The following is a 19,952-nucleotide window of genomic DNA, read 5'->3' as shown; positions in this document are numbered from 1 at the left end:
CGTGTTACACGCTCTGCCACGACTTCAACCTAGGATAATCACTGTGGTTATTTAAGCATACAAAAGTGCATGTAAGTAAAGCTCCTATTCAGGTGATTGTTAATAGACATATCCACAGCACTCGGCTTAATTGCAACTAACAGGCTCAATGTGTCAGTTGGAGGGTACATTGTCATAACACCATAAACAAACAAACATTGAGGAGCATCCGGGTAATAGAAAAAGCCCAAGATTCGAAAGCTAACGCATTACATACAAACTTACATACGCACATATATGTAGTGTACCATAAGTTCAAATTACACACAATTGTAAATAATAATAATAAGGAAAGAAAATCTGTATCATGATCAACATATTATAATCAGCCATGATGAAGCTCGGAATTAACCACCAATCCATATCCACTTGTCGCAAACTCATCCGTTGGTGCAAATCCCATAATGCCCTTCAGTCTTTTCTGGCTGCACTGAGATAATGCACTGAAAGTGTGCACAAAAAAACGCACCAATGCTTGTTGCACTAACAGGCAAAATAACAGGAGGGTTTCATTGTATCAGAGTTTACCAGGTCACCAAGTGCAGTGATAGTGGTAGAACTCAATCGTGTTGGTAATTGTTGATATTTTTTAAAAACTCCCACTTTTCTAATCCCAATGCTCTTCACTATCCTTATTGGCAGCCCCTTATATCTTCTGAATCTTCTTGCCTACGACCACTGGGTTATTCTTCCGGATCTGCTGTTGTGCTAATTCTTTGTAATCGAAACTGCAGTCGTGTTTGTCTGAATATCGGTGTAGACTGCAGTAGAGCCCCCCACAGCGACACATAAAGCCTGCAAAACACAAATATCACACGTCAACATTCAACTATAAGTGAGTGAGTGAGTTTAGTTTGATGCAAGTTTTAGCAATATTCCTGTAACATCATGGCAGGGGACACCAGAATTTGGCTTCACATATTGTACCCATGTGGGAACTGAACTCGCATCTTTGGCAAGACGAGCAACACTTTAACCACATGGCCACCCAACCAACCCATTCATCTGTAATCATTTACACTTACAAATCTGTGATGAAGCAAATGACTTTGTGAGAGCAACTTTTTGTTAATTGCACATGGTGATGCTTCTATGTAGAATATTACACCGTTCTCAAATCAAGTTAATTTAGCTTGATTTGTTTGTTTGTTGGTTAACGCTGCACTTCAGCCATTTTCCAGCAATATGATATCAAATCTGGCCTAGACAATCCAGTGATTGACATCATGAGCATCGATTTTCGCAATTGGTATAAGCAGTGTATGAAATAAGCCAAAAACCCAGCCAGACATATGGGCTGGTAACTTCAAAAACTTACCAGCCCAGAAGAGATTTAACCAGTCCTTCTTAAATACTAAATAGACAGTGCCAATGGACATGTTATCTGAATATATATTTTTCACCTGTCCATTGAGCTGGCTAGCTGTAAAATAGACCCGTCAGCCAAAATCTAGCCTGTCTAGGGCTGTCAGAGAGCCTTATTTCATACACTGGTATAAGATCTGTCAACCAATCAGTCATTCTGACCACCCGCTCCTGTTAGTCAGCCTCTTATGACAAGCATGGGTTGCTGATGACTTTGTTAAGTAATGGTGAGGTGAAAGTGGGATTTTAAAAGCCGTTAGCTTGAGAATATTTACAGCTCATATGACAAATCCCAATGAGTGTATCTGTAGGGACCTGTAATAAATCAGACTTATAGATGCATTCATTGAGACATAGGTATGTCTATGAGGGTAGAAAAATGATGATCCAGTCCTAATTCCTCCGCCAAAGCATTTGTTTATCTAATGATTTCCCTATCACTAATAGGGGCACCTTTATCAGTTCCAGGCTATAATATACCAGACAGCGATTTCCGAAAAATCACTAATCTGCCTTTTGAACTCACGTCGAAGCGACCAGTCCTTGTGAGTACCCATTAATTAATTGGATCAGTTTGCTACACCAATCAAGTTCTCATTGACTTTTAACGCTCTTATGTATACAAGATTGCTGTTGTGGGATCTCATGGGACCAAATTTCCTAACCACTACACCATCGAGGCGATCTGACTTTGTTAGGCAAAGTAATAAATACTCATGGGTATAATCTTTAAAAGCCCCAATTGTGCATTGCTACACATTACTTAGAATTTCATTACAACCAATAATAGTACATATTATATAAAACTTCCCAAACATAATAACAGATGAAGAAGTGCTATCAGTTGATTTTGACTAATGAGGTGCTTATTGTGATTTGATACCTCTTGATGACCAATAAGAATCATGATAGTTTCAAACTTCGATTAAATTGTTACTCTGAAGTACAAAAATCAGTTTTGTATTCCTGCTCAGGTGCTTTAAGAAGTTATAGCGACCTTTCAAATTGCAGACAAAGTTGTATTTGATTCGAACAGCAACATCAAAGGCTTCTGCTTGCACAAATCAATAAAATGTGTTAAAACCTATTACTGATTAGGTTTATTATTCGTGAGATCAAGGTACTGCCTGACTCACCTGTTAGTCCAACCTTCTTCTTACAAGTATGACATCTGTTTTTCTTAGGCTTCTTGTCTTTCCCGTCTTCAGACTTCCCGTCATCTGACACCTCGGCCCCCCCTGGTGACAAACAACAAACGGTTAGGCAGGTGGGACACCAGGTGTTTGACTACATGTCTTCACAACTCTTTCCATAAGAAATGAGACAAACATGTATATTCACTTTTCAAACCCGAAATCCTTCATATAATTAGCACCCCCGTGAATGAGTAATATTGTATTGATTGTCTGCAACATTCCAGCAGCAGCAGTGTGGAGTAGTACTTATGTGAGATGTGAGTGAGTTTAGTTTTACGCCGCTCTTAGCAATATTCCAGCCATGTCACGGCGGGGGACACAAGAAATGGGCTTCACACATTTTGCTCGTCGGGAATCGAACCCGGTCTTTACGCGTGACCAGCACACGCTTTAACCACTAGGCTACCCACCACCCCAGTACTTCTGTGAGGCACTGAACCCTGGTCTTCGAGTGAGTTTAGTTTTAGGCCGCACTTAGCAATATTCCAGCCATACGACGGCGGTCTGTAAATAATCGAGTCTGGACCAGACAATCCAAAGATCAACAGCATGAGCATCGATCTGTGCAAGTGGGAACCGATGACATGTGTCAACCAAGTCAGCGAGCCTAACCACCCAATCCCGTTAGTCAGCCTCTTACGACAAGCATGGGTTACTGAAGATCAATATTCTAACCCGGACCTTCACGGGTCTCTGGTCTGAGACATAACAAGCATATGCTTATTATAAGATTGGGTACTGCCCCATTTTAACACAGAATTGCCCAAACAGGCACCACAAGATCCACAGTTGTAACTCTAAGACTAACCAAATGAATGTGACAGAGTTCATGAATTGTGTTCAAAGTAACAGGACATTGGGTCCTGTAAGATTCAGATGTCTGACCCACTGAAAATTCACAGGACCCATAGAATAAAGACTACACATATTTCAGATTTAACATTTCTCATAATTGGCACTGAAATTATTAACAAACGTAAAATTGATAAACAGCAAACAAGGGTCACATATAACAACTTCAGTCAAGTCATTGTGAAACAGACAGCCGGACACTGGGGCCAGCAGGTTGTAGACTTCCATCGCACCGTCGGGCTGAAACTGCCGGATTTGTCCGAGGACCCGATGCTATTCGTGAACACTGATGTGATTGTAAACTGTGAATACTCTGAGTAATGTCAAGGGGAGACAACTTCGTACCAGTGGCTCCTTCTTCTGTCTTCTCCGTGTCTTGCTTTTCCTGACTGGCGCTGGCTACAGGCACAGTGGGCGTGGCCGTCTCCACGCTAGGTGTGGTGTTGGTAGTGCTGGGCGTGCTGCCAGGGGGTGGCGACGTGGAAGATGGAGGATCTGGTGATGTTGTACCTGGAGGCAGCAAACAGAAAGTCAGCCTTGAGTTGACCATACTGCACATCATGATAGTACAACTGCATTTATCTTTATTCTTTATTACGAAAATAATGGTGACCATTGGTCCGTGACTACAATACAATAATCAGTAACTCCATTTATACAATCTGGGCATGCCCGAGTCATAAAATTGGGTTTAGTGTGAGGATCTTTGCCTTTATATCTCTGGATCTGTTAAGCGATAAGGATACCACATTGCTGTTCTAACATGGAAAGCCCACTTGAGAAAAAGTTACTGACTCCGACATGTCTTGTTTTATCTACTTATTGTCAGGCAGGGCAGGGCTTGATTTAAGAGATGTTAACCTAGTTGCACCAGAAGCAACCTATGGTAAAACCTAGCTGCACCAGCCAAATTCCAGTTGCACTGCTCTTATCATAATATGTAATGAAAGAAATGTGCTACTAAATTATTCAAAGCTTAGAAAAAAAATGAGCTGACATAAAAATGCTTATGTTAGATTTATTGTTGATTTATGTCTCAAAATTGACTTGCACCTGGTGTAAGTTAGACAAATAATTCGGTTGCACTTTGTAATATTGGGTTGCACCAGTGCAAGTAACAAAGCACTAAATCAAGCCCTGCGGGGTAATATCTTGAATCACCTTTTAACATCTCTTGGTAACGAGATGAGTGAGTGAATAATGTTTTATGATGCTTTTAACACTATTCCAGCAATATCATGGTGGAGGACACCAGAAACAGGCTTCAGACATTGTACCCATGTACAGTCCGTTTGGCTCAAAAGCGGACCTATGATTTGCAATCTAACTCGAAAACTAATGAACATAAAATACTCAATGAAAGCGCTGACCATAATCAAAACATCATACCCACTCTGTGAGAGGTTTTGCAGAAAGTTGTTTAACAAACTATCATTAAAATATTGACACAGTTCACTGTTTACATTATTACGAGGGAGGAATGCAGAAAAGGGACAGCCAGGTGTTCGAGAACGGATGGAGATGGCACAGCACAGGTTAATGAATAAATAACTTTGTCTGTGAACGTGTTTCGAACACCTGGCTGTCCCTTTCTCTGCATTCCTCCCTCATAACACAGAGTGGGTATGATGTTTTGATTATGATCAGCGTTTCATTGAGTATGTTATGTTTATTAGTTTTCGAAGTTAGATTGCAATTCATCGGTCCGCTTTTGAGCCAAACAGACTGTAGTTTTTCGGCATGACGGCGAACTCTTTAACCACCAGGAATTTACAGGGATTAAAAGTTATTTGTATGAAACAAATTTTATACACGCGTGGCATGCAGGACATAATTGCAGAAGCCGAAGCACTGCATCTATACTTTTGACACAACAAACTGACAAACTTGAATACTACTTTTGTGGACACAGAAAATCACAGACTTCTTCAACCACTGGATCACACACAGAGTCCAGTAAAATTCTGTTGAGTCCAGTAAGGTCAGTTAATAAGAGTACCCGTGAAGATCTAGGTTAGCATTGGTTTTGTCATGAAAGGCTACCGTCTGTATTTGTTGATGTAGTTTTTGACATCAACCTATGCAGTTTGGATATGATGACATGCTTCAACCTTATCAGTGTGCCTGACCACCCGATCACGTTGGTCGCCTCTTACGACTCTAGGGTTGGTGAAGACCAAACCTTACCTGGATTTTCACCAGTCCTCTGAATGTAGAGGAGGTGAGGTGAAATTGGGTTAACGTCGTGCTTGAGAATATTTCGCTCATATGACGACGTGCATGCGTGTATATGTGTATGTGCGGCTGCTTGTACTAGCCCAGACTTAAGCTGGTTTTATAGTGCTAGCCCACTGAGATACCATGCCGCAGTGAAGCATGAATACCCCACTCAGACACATTATACTGACTCCGAGCCGACCAGTCCTTGTTGTACCCATTAATGCCGAGCGCCAGGCAGGGACCAACAAGTACCATATTTTAGCGTCTTTTGGTATGACGCGGTCGGGGATTGAACCTGAGACCTTCCGCACTCCGAGCAGACGCTCTAACCGGTCGCCTCTTACGACTCTAGGGTTGCTGAAGACCAATTCTTACCTGGAATTTCACCAGTCCTCAGAATGTAGAGGAAAAGAAATGAAGCCGGATTGTTTCAGAAAGCAGACTTGAGATTTACTAAAGAGCCCATGCATCATTCATATAGCTCAGCCTTTAATACACACAGACAATGAGTGTCGATGTTTGGAAGTTTTCTTGCCAGGTAAAAAAGTATATCAACCAATCTGTACTTAAGGATATAAATTACTTCTATTATGACACTATCTGGTCGTGAAAAGGTGCTCTTGAGAGATCTTATTATGTCCGTAATATCTCTACCAATTTCAGTCCAAGTTCAATTCAATATTGTTGACATCAATTTTCACAAAATGTGTGAAAGCTGGTCAGCAACGCCACGCACGCACCACACACACACACACACACACACACACACACACACACACACAGAGAGCGCTAATATCATCATCATCATAACACATTTGTAATGCGCGCTGGTATCCATGCAGTCCATGCTCAAAGCGCAGATAGAATGTAACAAATTACATAGTTATAGTTGAAAAGGCTGTCCTGAACAAATGTGTCTTTAACCGGGATTTGAAAGTGACAAAGTCAGTACAGTCCCTGAGATTCTGTGGAAGTTTGTTCCAGGCCACTGGTGCTGCATAGGCAAAGGATCTGTTTCCATACTGCACTGTTCTTGTTTTAGGGACAACAAGCAGACTTTTATATTGCGAACGGGGCGGCGAGCGAGAAGGCTTGTACAGAGAAAGAAGACTGGATAAATATGTAGGGGCAGTTCCACACAGACAGCGAAGACAAGGCAGAGAAGTTTAAACTCAATTCTGAAATCCATGGGCAGCCAGTTTAGAAAGTATAGAAGAAGAGGAGTGATATGGTCATTCTTCCTGGATCTTGTCACAATGAGGGCTGCTACATTCTGGACTCTTTGTAGCTTTTGTAACTGAGACTTGGTTGCACCGGCCAACAGACAGTTGCAATAGTCAAGTCTGCTCATGACAAGGGATAGAACGAGTTGTTGCTGTTTCAGTTGTCAGGTATTGACGGATATTGCCTATGTTCCGGAGTGAGATGAAGCAGGTCTTAACTCGATTAGAGACATGCAGGGGTGGAAATAACCCATTGCCCGACGCCCGAGTCAAGTGTTTTTTTCTGTCGGGCAAGCAAATTTGTATATCACAATGTACCAGTGTCCAGTTGACTTTCCAATGTTAATTATGTTGTTTATTTTAAAAAAATCAACAAGAAAATCGGCCAGTATAGTGGAAAAATTATCAGGGCAAGTGATTTTACTTGTTCGACTGTACCGGAGTACACTAGCAATTTTAAAGTTATTTCCAGCCCTGGACATGATTGTCAAGTGACAAATTTGAGTCTAGGATTACACCAAGATCTCGGACTTGATCTGCGAAAGGAATATGTGAGTTGTCGAACTCGAAGGAATCAATAGCACCAAGTAAGAAAAGTACTTGAGTTGCCAGTTGGCACAAACTCACCATCATTTGCACTACCCATGGTCAGATTAATGACACTGATGCCTTTACTGACTGACTGAGTATGGTTTTACGCTGCTTTTAGCAATACTCCAGCAACATCACGGCGGGGGAAACCAGAAATGGGCTTCACACATTGTACCCATTCAGCGTGACGAGCGAATGCTTTAACCACTAGGCTACCCCACCGCCCCCTGATGCCTTTAAGTGAACCTATAGTTTGGCATGAAATGCATGTGGACCCGTTTTTTTGTAAATATCTCTTCATCCAATGACCCAATCGATCTCAAACTGTGCAAGTGGATGTTTTGTCAGACAACCTAATCACATTGTAAATCACCGATTTTATGCATTTGTATTAAAGAATCTGTCTATGTAACTGTCAACAAAATAAACAGCAGAACGCAGAAGGCTTGCAGAGGAAGGAGCCAATGACCTGTAACAGCGGCAGTGTTGGGTCATAAAGGTCAACGTTCGTCAATGTAGGTCAGCTATGCTGATGACCCTGATGTCAAAAGAATCTAACTTTGGATGCCTACCTTTTTGTACAAGGTTTTGTTTCTTGGTTGTTGGTTTATTTTTCACAATTGTTAGCACGATGTTCTTTTTTTCATGCCAAGAGCAAAAGTTGTGCGTTTCATGTAATCAGACACCTTATAAATCGGTTTGCTACCTTTGCTCTCTTTTAAAAAAAAAATTAAACACATTGCTAATTAAGCGTTTAGCATCATCTGAATAAGCTTTCATGATGACAGCTAGAAGTAGTCAATGTGAATGATCCAACGGTCTATCACTGTGCAGTGCACAGGTAACTATCATGAACTGCGTGCATTTACCTTTATGACCCAACACTACCGCTGTTACAGGTCATTGGCTCCCTCCCTCTGCAAGCCTTCTGCGTTCTGCTGTTTATTTTGTTGACAGTTACATAGACAGTTTCTTTAATACAAATGCATAAAATCGGTGATTTACAATGTGATTAGGTTGTCTGACAAAACATCCACTTGCACAGTTTGAGATCGATTGGGTCATTGGATGAAGAGATATTTACAAAAAGCGGGTCCACGTGCATTTCATGCCAAACTATAGTTGATTGCAAAGCGAACTACTATGTGAGTGGCGTTTATACCAACAGCATCATGCAAGGCCAATGAAATGCATACAGATGTTTCATGTTGGAAACATGATCCCTGACTGTAATCATAAGCCAATCAAACATATAAAAATCATAAATGATGATTGACAACATAGCATATGTTGACATTTATTAAATCACTGGAGTGTGGTTTTACTTCACTTTAAGCAAGGGGTTTAGTTTTATGCCACACTCTAGCTATATGGCAGCAATCTGTAAATACTTGAGTGTGGACCAGACAATCCAGTGATCAACAACATGAGCTTCGATCTACACAAGCGGGGACATGGCGTGTCAAGCAAGTCAGCAAGCCTGACCACCCTAACTCAAATCTTCGCGGGTTTTACAACATTCCAGCAGTACACGGTAGGGTACCAAAGAAAACTTGTTGAAAATGTGGAAAAATTATGGAAAATGTCCACACTAAAAACAGAAAAACACACATAATACAACCTAATTGGTTGTAATCATTGTAAGGACTAAAACCAAACAAATGAGAGTGTTTAGTTTTACGCAGCTTTAGCAATATTCCAGCAACATCATGGCAGGGAACACCAGAAATGGGCTTCACTCTAGTGGTGATCCGATTAATTGAAATAATCGAAGATTGGTCGTATGAGTGACTACTACGACCAAGCAATAGATCATGATTTCTCATAATTGAACACAAACAATTCTGGGCACGCTTGTTTTTCATCAACAATATTTTTCACAAGGTTGGTTTTGTCTGTTACATTTCATAAGCACTACAAGCTCGTTCAAAGTCATGATTGAATTTATCTTAAAGGCACCAAGAAATTTATGTTCCTAACATACTAGTCATCCTTTAAAGATGTGAAATTTTGCCCAAAAACCCCCAAAATAACTACGTTTTTTTCCCTTATTTTTTTGTGCATTGACAAATTTCATAAATGACGCTAACCAATTATTTTCAATGATTGATCAGTGGTAATGAACCAATCATCAATTATGAGATTTTAACCAATTCCCAACACAACTTCACACACTGTACCCGCGTGCTCAGTTTGATGAGCAAACGGTTTAACCACTCTACTACCCTAAGCACCCCAAGAAATGAAATCCAACTCATTAAATGAAACAGATGACAACAGACCGAGTACTTCCGCACTTGGTTTGCTGCAGTTTCCAGTGAGTGAGTGAGTGAGTGAGTGAGTGAGTGAGTGAGTTTTGTTTTACCCCACACTCAGCAATATTCCAGCTATATGGCCGTGGTCTGTAAATAATTGAGTCTGGACCAGACAATCCAGTGATCAACAGCATGAGCATCCATCTGCGCAATTGGGAACCGATGACATGTGTCAACCAAGTCAACAAGCCTGACCACCTTGATCCGTTAAGTTAGCCTCTTACGACAAGCATGAGTTACTGAAGATCAATATTCTAACCCGGACCTTCACGGGTCAATTGAGTGAGTTTAGTTTTACGCCGCTTTTAGCAATATTCCCGCAATATCACGACAGGGACACCAGAAATGGGCTTCACACATTGTACCCATGTGGGGAATCGCAACCAGATCTTCGGTGTGACGTGACGAGCGAATGCTTTAACCACTAGGCTACCCCACCGTACCCAGTTTCCATTGAAAACGTGGTGCTTTCACATCATTATGATGAGGATTGCACGTTGTTTGCAATAAGTGCTGATATTTCTATTTTAAGCGAGTACACATTCCATAGTTCAGCTGTCTTTCATTCATGTTTATACAGAAGCAAAGACAAACAAGTGTTTGCCACTGATATGGTAATGTCCCCTGCTGCTAAAGAATGGAATATCTATATTTACTAAAAAATTTGGGGTCACATACAAGATGCCTGAAATGACTGGTATCTTTCATAATCACCCAATGTAGGCTGTCAACATACTTGAAACATTGGGTGCAATGTTTTATGAGATATCGCCTTTAAAAAGCGGTCTAAGTATCGTGGTGACCTTGAAGATAAGGTCAAGGTCACCCAAATAAACTGGTGTCTGTGTAATACCCCAATGTAGGCTGTCACCAAATTTCAAGACATTGGGTACAACACAGTCCATGAGATGCCGTGTTAAGAAGAGTTTTAAAGTGTTCCAAGTGTCGTGGTGACCTTGAAAATAAGGTCAAGATCACCCAAATAAACTGGTGTCTGTGAAATCCCCCAATGTAGGCTGTCACCAAATTTGAAGACATTGGGTACAACAGTCCATGAGATGCCGTGTTAAGAAGAGTTTGAAAAGTGTTCAAAGTGTCGTGGTGACCTTGAAAATAAGGTCAAGGTCACCTAAATAAACTGGTGTCTGTGAAATCCCCCAATGTAGGCTGTCACCAAATTTGAAGACACTGGGTACAACAGTGCAGGAGATATCACGCTAACAACAGTTTGAAAAGTGCTCAAAGTGTCGTGGTGTCCTTGAAAAATAAGGTCACCCAAATCGACTGGTGTCTGCGTAATCCCCTAATGTAGGCTGTCACCAAATTTCAAGACATTGGGTACAACAGTTAATGAGATATCATGCTAACAAGAGTTTGAAAAGTGGTCAAAGTGTTGTGGTGACCTTTAAATAAGGTAAAGGTCACCCAAATTGACCGGTGTCTGCATAATCTCCCAATGTAGGATGTGACCAAATTTGAAGACATTGGGTACAACAGTTCATGAGATATCGCGTTAACAAGAATCGGAACGTACGTACGTACGGACGCCGCTGGATACATAGCAGGGTTCGAAATACCCCATATATTAGAGTGCCATGACACGGTAAATACTGAAATGGCACGGTTAAAAAATGTTCTTGGTGTTCTTATGGCACGCGCATACCTCACCTTTAGTCATGTAATCCCCAAAACAAAACACTTACGCAAATGACAAACAAGCAAAACATTTATTGACTTTATCGCCAAGGAAATCACTGGAATTATGATGGATGATGTCAAGAAATCTGGTTGTTTTTCCATTTAGAGTGATGGGAGTACTGATAGATTGGTTATTGAAGAGGAAATTGTGTATGTTAGATATATTGAACAAGTAAACCTGTCACAAAATTCTTAGCTATTAAAGGTGTTGGGAAAGCAGAACAAATGAAGTTTAAGAAAGCCATCTTAAACAAGACATATCGGTGATAACAGAAAACAGGTTACATTTGTTGTTTACTGACATTACATTTCATATGATCATCATCCTTGCTACATGTGGGCACACTTGATTTCTGAAAGGCACGTTTAAAATATTTGCCTGGTGCCCTGAGGCACAGTTAGAAAAAGAAGTATTTCTATCCCTGCATAGTTCCCCCTTCCGCATTGCGGTGGGGGACAAAAATATTTCATGGTCTGAAGTTAGATTTTGGCATATTCCATTCTTGAAAATATCCCCATACCAACAATCAACGCCAAGCTTATTAGACTTTTGTTAAACATGAGAGTTAGTAGCAGCAGTTAGTGACATTGTAAACTGAATACCAAACCATGTACACACTGAGGACGGCTGTAAGTCTGCCACATAAGCTTCAGCAGAGATAACTTATACAGAGATAGAGATGCAAAGCTAAACAAGGGAGGTAACTGAACAAGGAGATGGAACTGCACAGTTGACAGGAATTAGGTAGAGATGTCTGCCAATGTGATACATTACATGAGTCGTAGTCACAAGTCTACCACAAAAGCGTCTGCAGGGAAGATAGATATAGACAGCGTAGAAAGAAGCAGAGCTAAACAAAGGGAGGTAACTGAACAAGGGGATGGAACTACAAACAAAGATGACAAGAATTACCTAGAGATGTCTGAGCCAATGTGGCAGACATGCTGCTGGAGACGTCGTTGGTCTCACCTGTGGGGCTGACTTCGACCGCTACTCACAGGCGAGGAGGAGTTCTGTTTTTGGCTTTAGTGCATCTTTGTAGCACTTGGAGCACATGCCATCGAAAGCAGCATTGCCATAGAAACCACAGCCTGTGCGACAGAGTGTAGTGGGAGGCAGGTTCTGGTTCCCGTTCTGTTCCATCTAGAACCCTGGCAGGCACCCACACAACTGAAACAGAGGGTACACATGAGGTGGGGCACAGCATGGTTGGGAGGTGGGTCACAGCATGGTTGGGAGGTGGGACACAGCATGGTTGGGAGGTGGGACACAGCATGGTTGGAAGGATAGGGCAGAGCATGGTTGGGAGGGTGGGGCCATGGTTGAGAGGGTGGGTCACAACATGGTTGGGAGGGTGGGGGCGCAGCATGGTTGGAAGGGTGGGGCAGCATGCTTGGAAGGGTTGGGGACAGCATGGTTGGGAGGGTGGGGGCACAGCATGGTTGGGAGGTTTGGGGACAGCATGGTTGGGAGGGTGGGGGACAGCATGGTTGGGAGGGTGGGGGACAGCATGGTTGGGAGGGTGGGGGCACAGCATGGTTGGGAGGGTGGGGACAGCATGGTTGGGAGGGTTGGGGGGACAGCATGGTTGGGAGGGTGGGGGACAGCATGAAAAAGTGGGAGGGTGGGGGACAGCATGGTTGGGAGGTGGGGGACAGCATGGAGGGGAGGGTGGGGCACAGCATGGTTGGGAGGCTGGGACAGCATGGTCGGGAGGGTGGGGCACAGCATGGTTAGGAGGTGGGGGACAACATGGATTGAAGGATGGGGCACCATGGTTGGATGAGGTGGGACACATCTCAGATAGGTGGATGGGCAGAGTGAGTGAGCGAGTTTAATTTTACGCTGCTTTTTGCAACATTCCAGCAATATCATGACAGGGGACACCAGAAATGGGCTTCACACATTGTACCCATCTGTGGAATCGAACCCTGGTCTTCGGCATGAGCAAGCGCTTAAACCACTTGGCTACTGACATCAGCCCCAGATGGGCAGAGGAGATGGGGGAGGGCTGATGGCAATGGGGAAGGGGGCTCTTACACCCAACCCACTGACATTCACTCTTGATGCTGAAAAAAACAGAGGACACATAAGGACAACTCAATGAGGCCCTTGCATCTATCGACTGGACAAAGTGACTGGCAACCATAACAAAGAACACACTTGAAGTGGGGTACAACATGGATTGGGGATGAAGCAGGGATGAAGAGGCACAGGGTGACGGAAGGTGAGGCTTGTGGCTAGTAACTGGCAACTAAAACAAAGAGCACACACAAGATGATAAGGAGGGACAAGTGGTGGGGGTGGGGGTGGGCCACAACTTGGTAGCATCCACAGTTCACGCAACAGTGACAGACAACCGGAAGTACAACGAAGGTGGTGCACAGAACGGTGGCAGGTGAGCCATAAAGGTGGGGCTAAGGCATTGTAGGTTTATACATTGATGGAAATAAGGCAGTACATTGTAGTCCTGGGGCACTACAATGAGGGGGGGGGGGGGGACCATACCCACACATATTGTAAGGTGTGCACTGTGTGGTGGAGTTGGGCTGAAGATGGGGTAAAGACCTGATGACAGGTGGGGCAGCTATGAGAGGATTAGGTACATGGAAATGGAGCAACTGCAACAGGCAATGTCACAGTATTTAGAGGGACGCCTAACTTCAACAAGGGGGTGAGCGCAGTAGATTGAACAGTGAAACAAATGCACGTGCGGAACATGATGAGCGTTAACTTAAACCAACACTACTCGTTCTCGGTGTTTCATATCAAGTGCATACCCCCTTGTAATGCAAACCAATAATAGCGATTTGAAACTATGATCGTTTGTTAAACAACTTTTATCCTAAGTTGAATAAAATTCTGAGATTTGAATGTTCAATTGGCAAGGTAGATTTATGCGGATTCGCAATCTTAATTTCACTTTATTCGATTTACCTTTTTGTTTAGAGTGAAATTCATCGGTACGTTTTTCACTGCAAACAGACTATATATTTCATCACAAAAGCATTAGCATGCACAAACCAGGGACTTATTTGATATCTGAATTTTCTTCAAATCCAGATGAATTACCACTGTACCCAACACAGTGCTGGTATTAATCACTGGTCTTTTATCAGTGATATACAAGTCATCCTACATAGCCATAGCATTAGCTACTGCTATATTTACATTACTGAAATGAATATAAATATTCTTATTTTAAAGTTGGAAGTTTTACCAACATTTGCTGACAACATGACGACAAACATCAACCTCTGGCCCAGTGTAGACACACCCCTTGTATTAACCCCAAACTTTTGCAAAAATATTGCTCCATGTTCAAACAAGAAGACTACATGTTTTGACACTAACTGCAGCAGTTCTTTCACAGACAAATCACATTAGGACTTTTACAGATTTACTTTTGACAGAATATTGCCAAGTATTATTACAAAATTTGAATAAAACAGAGTACATTCTGGTTTTACAATTAGTCAATTAGTATTTCTACTGGACAAGCTACAGAAGGTCCTAAATATTGCCGCACAGATAATAAACCATTCTTCTAAACAGACTCACATCACGCCGGTGCTTAAACAACTGCACTGGTTACCAGTGAGGGCCAGAATACAGTTCAAGATACTTTGTCTCACTTATAAATCACTTCATGGTCAGTCTCCTCCTTACATATCTGAACTCATAAATATGTATGTTCCAGCCCGTGAACTGCGGTCACAACAGCAGAATCTCCTGACAGTACCTCCCTACAAGCTTAAGACCTTCGGTCACAGATCCTTCTCACACACTGCCTCGGTCTTGTGGAACTCTTTACCCTTTGACCTGAAGCTCGCACCAACTCTGGACTCCTTTAAAAGCCATCTCAAATGCACCTTTTCATTCAGTTCTATGATAAGGACGCATTAGGGTTTCCCTTGTCGTGTTTGGAAATCCTGGTTGCTAAGGAAACCTCATACCGCAGCAAATCATCTCGGTTAAATTTGGTAAGTGATTGGTCAAAATTGTGCATGGGTATGTAAACATGGCGGCACAGAAACAAATTACAAGTTTCATTCAGAAACAAGACTGTGCCTCGACTTGTAAACAGTCAAGTTATCAAATTGCTGTATACGAATAATGAGCGAACTGCTACTAGCATCTCTTGTTCATCTTGTCGTGAAGTCACACTCCATTAAATTACATTCAGTACTCTAAATGTACTCTTAATATTTTTCCAGTACTCCTATATTGAAAAATAAGGAGTACATACTCCTGAGTTGAAAAATTATCTAGAGCCCTGCACTGCTAGAGTCTAGCACTCTCAACAGAAATACAGGAAACCACCTGCTTGTCTGCCTTTGCCATTACATGAACATTCTTCCAACATCTGGACATTAGAATCCATCACTGCTGCACATCTCTAATATCAAAGTGAGATCACAACAGGTTCCAGCACAAATTGCACCACCATATCCATCTGTATATTAGATACACCATCTATGAAACACCAGCTGACATACAAACCTACACCTGGGTGATGTCTGCCGTTAAATCAAATAATTTGAAGTTCATACAGTCACTTGTATATGATTATTAATTTGAATTTTCGCATCAATATTTGGAGCTTTCAAATATATCATAAAATCAATCAGATTTCTCCTCATGGAAATAGACAAAATATTTCTAAAGCACTACTTGCGGACTGTGAAGTGTTTTCAGCTTGAAAAAAGCGTGTTATGATGAACTACACCATCAAAAATAATCCCTTTAAATTAAATCAACTTTTAATTTTAAAATTATGCAGGGTTAGACACGAGCCGGGTAAGCACTAAAATAAAGAAAAAAATGTTCCCTCAAATCCTAGTTATCTTACATTAACTGCTTATCTGAAATCCGCTGTGGACCAGTCTTCCGTTGATGTTTTTGCACCACACTACGAACTAGAACATTCCTCACACACAAACTATTGGGAGACATGTCATGACTTGAGGTGAAATTGGGTTTAACGTCGCGCTTGCTTGAGAATATTTCGCTCATATGACGACGTGCATGCGTGTGTATGTGTATGGTCGGCTGCTTGTACTAGCCCAGACTTAAGCTGGTTTTATAGTGCTAGCTCACTGAGATACCATGCCGCAGTGAAGCATGAATACCCTACTCAGACACATTATACTGACTCCAAGCCGACCAGTCCTTGTTGTACCCATTAATGCCGAGCGCCAGGCAGGGACCAACAAGTACCATATTTTAAAGTCTTTTGGTATGACGCGATCGGGGGCGGATGCTCTAACCACTACACCACGGAGGCTGTCGGGAGACATGTCATGACTTGAGCAGTGTCCCATCACTTTTGATCATAATGTCAGTCTTTCAGGGATGACACGTTGATATTTCATCGTTGTGGACTGGGAAACAGCACTGGACATCAGAAGGTGATATGTCAGTGTAAGAGAGCAGAGTGTCAAACATGTTTAAGATTAGATGAAAATAGATGACATGCCGTCTTGGAATGCCGCGATACATCGATACTGTTTCTAAGACAATACAATTATCCATACATTCAAAACTGTATTGATATTTAGTTTTGAAAGTATCGGTTCAAATATGTTTTTGTATCGTTTACATTTTGTAATTTATCATGTTTTTTTATGTTATGAGAGTTATAAATGATTATTTTTCATGCACAAAGAAGGGAAATTAGAACTTTTTAATCTCAGAGAATCAAAATGTTGATCTTTCATGTACAATTATAAAATATGAAATATTAATGTTCAAAATGTAACCTACGCAATAATGCCACTAAAATAGGTATCATGATACGTGTCGATTCATGAAACTTATGCATCGTTGACATCCCTAATGCCTTCACTTGCAAAAATAAAGGATGTCAAAGTGAAAGCCCTCGCCAGTAGTTGACTGGCTAAACCTGGCTGATATCATACCATTAGTTAGCAGGGTTTTAAACAGCTTTTAGCATTATTCCAGAAATATGCTTGGGATACCAAAAATAGGATTCACCAATGCGGGGATAGGAGTATGAATGAGCAGATGCTTCAACCAGTATGTTACCTCACCACACCCCACACACACACACCCGCATACTATCATCATCAGTTAGCATACATTACAGCGTCAGAAAATAAGTAATACCCGCCATGGTACTGGAAGCAAAATCGTCAAAACAGGGTTGGTTCCACTAACCTGAATTTGTATTTTGGGATTTCTTTCAGCAGATGCAACAGTTGGTACACAACCCATTATGTTGGGCAGCCCATCACGCATTCTTAACTTGAAACACATGGATGACCACGAACACCCAAGAGCAAATATGTTCCAAATTATACAGAAGGGTGTATTGACGTCAATACAGTGTGACATATTGCAAAAAAGTGCCTCTGATCTTTTAGCGAAGCATCTGAATGTCTGTGGTAACTCGGCGTATTGAGACTGAAATGCTTGAAATGTATAATGAATGAATGTTTGAAAGGTATAATGAATGCATATTTGAAATGTATAAGATATGAATGGTTTTGCTTTGTGAAAGAAGAGAGCTAACGGGCAGATTGTTATCACAGGGCTGAATAAATTATCATAAAAATAAATCTTGTGTTGTTTAATACAGTGTTTACTGGTTATTGCAATCCTGTTTCAGCCATGAATTACATGGGTACGGGTAATCAATCCAGGGTTTGAATTGTCCAAAATCTGGGTACAAGTTGTCCAAATTTGGGTACAGGTCATCCTGAACCAGTCCCAGATGTCCAATATGGGTACAAATCTGGCGATAATTTAAAGTGTGATTACTGTTAGGTACAAACATTTGTGTATGCGGCTCATTTAGTATCCCAAAGTCTAAAAAAATCTTAACCACAAAACATTTACTCGACTGGGGCTACTGAATTATTAGATGTTGATGTGTATGAAGATGCATGAAAAGTATGTGGATGAAAACAATTTACATAACACATCATTAAACTTTATGACCACACAAAATACAGTGTCTAATTTCTCAGGAATAGGTTTATAAACAATAAAATAATCAACTTAAGTAGCCGTTATTGGACATTGGTCACCCATGAAACTCCAACATAAGTCAGATGTCCCCATTAACACTGTTTGTGACATATTCATCTTTAACATCAAACAGTGCATAACAAACCATCCAAGGAAAAACTCAAGATGCCTAACTTTATGATTGTCAGCTGATTTGCATAATACCTTAGTCATTGATACATCACCAAAATGAAAAAGACAGGTATATGTAAGATGAGAAATATTGACTTCATGGAGACAAAGTCCAAGTAGTCAGACATCCTAATTTGACCTTCCCCAACAGCTGAGACTGAGTGAACAAAGCACTTTGATCCCTCATAACTAACAGTATATATGACCCTATTTGTGACTCACAGCTGTCCACTCCAAGATATATTAGTCAACCAACTGTTATGAAAGCATATATATATAAGTCTACATACGTTTTCAAACAAGTATCCACTGCATATTCACAAGATCGACTGTCCCTGTTGACTTATTCGACTTTTTAGCCTCAAATATGCGCTTAGTTAGAATTAATTGATCATACCTTAGACTCAACTCGTAAACTTCCACTTTGTTTACATCGGGGTTACTTACACACAAGCGGACAAAAAATTACGTTAGATATACGCCATTTTTCAACATTTCAAGTTATAAATACCACGTACAAGTAACGATAGTGACATAATTCTGTAGGAAAGGTGAGGGAAGGAAAGTACATGTATCCTGCTTTATCAAACCAGCTAAACTAGCTGGGTCGTTGCGTTGGCAGAGAAATAAACACTACAGAGGAAAATACCGTTCACACAAAAACTACCCGCCCAAATTACACAAAAATAACTTAAAAACATACATTGGTCGATTCTCTTTCTAATGGATTCAGCAATCAGCGAAAATGCAGCCCCAGTGATACTGTATTTCATCCAAATAGACAATACAAAATATTGTTTTGCTTTCTCACCCAGTCCAAGATGGCGACCGAATAATCGTCTGAACAGAAATGTCTCCTTTCGTCGCTCAAATATCCTCCTTAAACGCGCTTCATTGGCAAAATATTGGTTCGTAAGTCTTGGTAGGGTCTTTTTCTTGGACTAACGGTCAGTATTTACCTGGTGGACTCGAGTTTTAACTGCGTACCAAACCTTTTCTGTTGCCTACGTGTGAACCCAGCTCAAAGTCACAGTGTCACGATTCCTGATTATTCTAGTCACATGACCTCCATTCCAAGCCGTTGATTGGCTGAAACATACATGACCCCAAATTGCGACCTCTCTTGTGACGTCACAAACAGATGACTAGTTGCTTGATAGTTCCCGTTACCAAATGAACTTTTCCTCTTAACAAAGGAAACAAGTAATGAAAACAATGAACCGGAACAAACGTTAATAACTTTCTAAAATATTAACGTTTTCAAATACTAAGTGAACGGATCATAAGA

General features: G+C 41.2%; 2 protein-coding genes across 2 annotated transcripts; both read right to left on the bottom strand.

The window, feature by feature from the left end:
* Nucleotides 1-674: 674 nt before the first annotated feature.
* On the bottom strand, nt 675-19,734 carry LOC124270639 (AN1-type zinc finger protein 6-like). The gene is given in 6 exon segments (XM_046705679.1): nt 675-834; nt 2,541-2,642; nt 3,798-3,962; nt 12,413-12,523; nt 12,526-12,670; nt 19,624-19,734. Coding segments are annotated over 5 exon segments (645 nt in total). The 5' UTR covers nt 12,644-12,670; nt 19,624-19,734; the 3' UTR covers nt 675-685.
* On the bottom strand, nt 12,836-13,276 carry LOC124270637 (protein TRACHEARY ELEMENT DIFFERENTIATION-RELATED 7A-like). The gene has a single exon (XM_046705677.1). The coding sequence runs from the start codon at nt 13,274-13,276 to the stop codon at nt 12,836-12,838; it is 441 nt and encodes a 146-aa protein (XP_046561633.1).
* Nucleotides 19,735-19,952: the final 218 nt, after the last annotated feature.

The sequence above is a fragment of the Haliotis rubra genome, unplaced genomic scaffold, assembly GCF_003918875.1.
Source record: "Haliotis rubra isolate DU_JTF1 unplaced genomic scaffold, ASM391887v1 Scf1530, whole genome shotgun sequence".
Classification (NCBI taxonomy): domain Eukaryota; kingdom Metazoa; phylum Mollusca; class Gastropoda; order Lepetellida; family Haliotidae; genus Haliotis; species Haliotis rubra.
The sequence above is the reverse complement of the archived record's forward strand: the minus strand, read 5'-3'. Positions and strand labels throughout refer to the sequence as shown.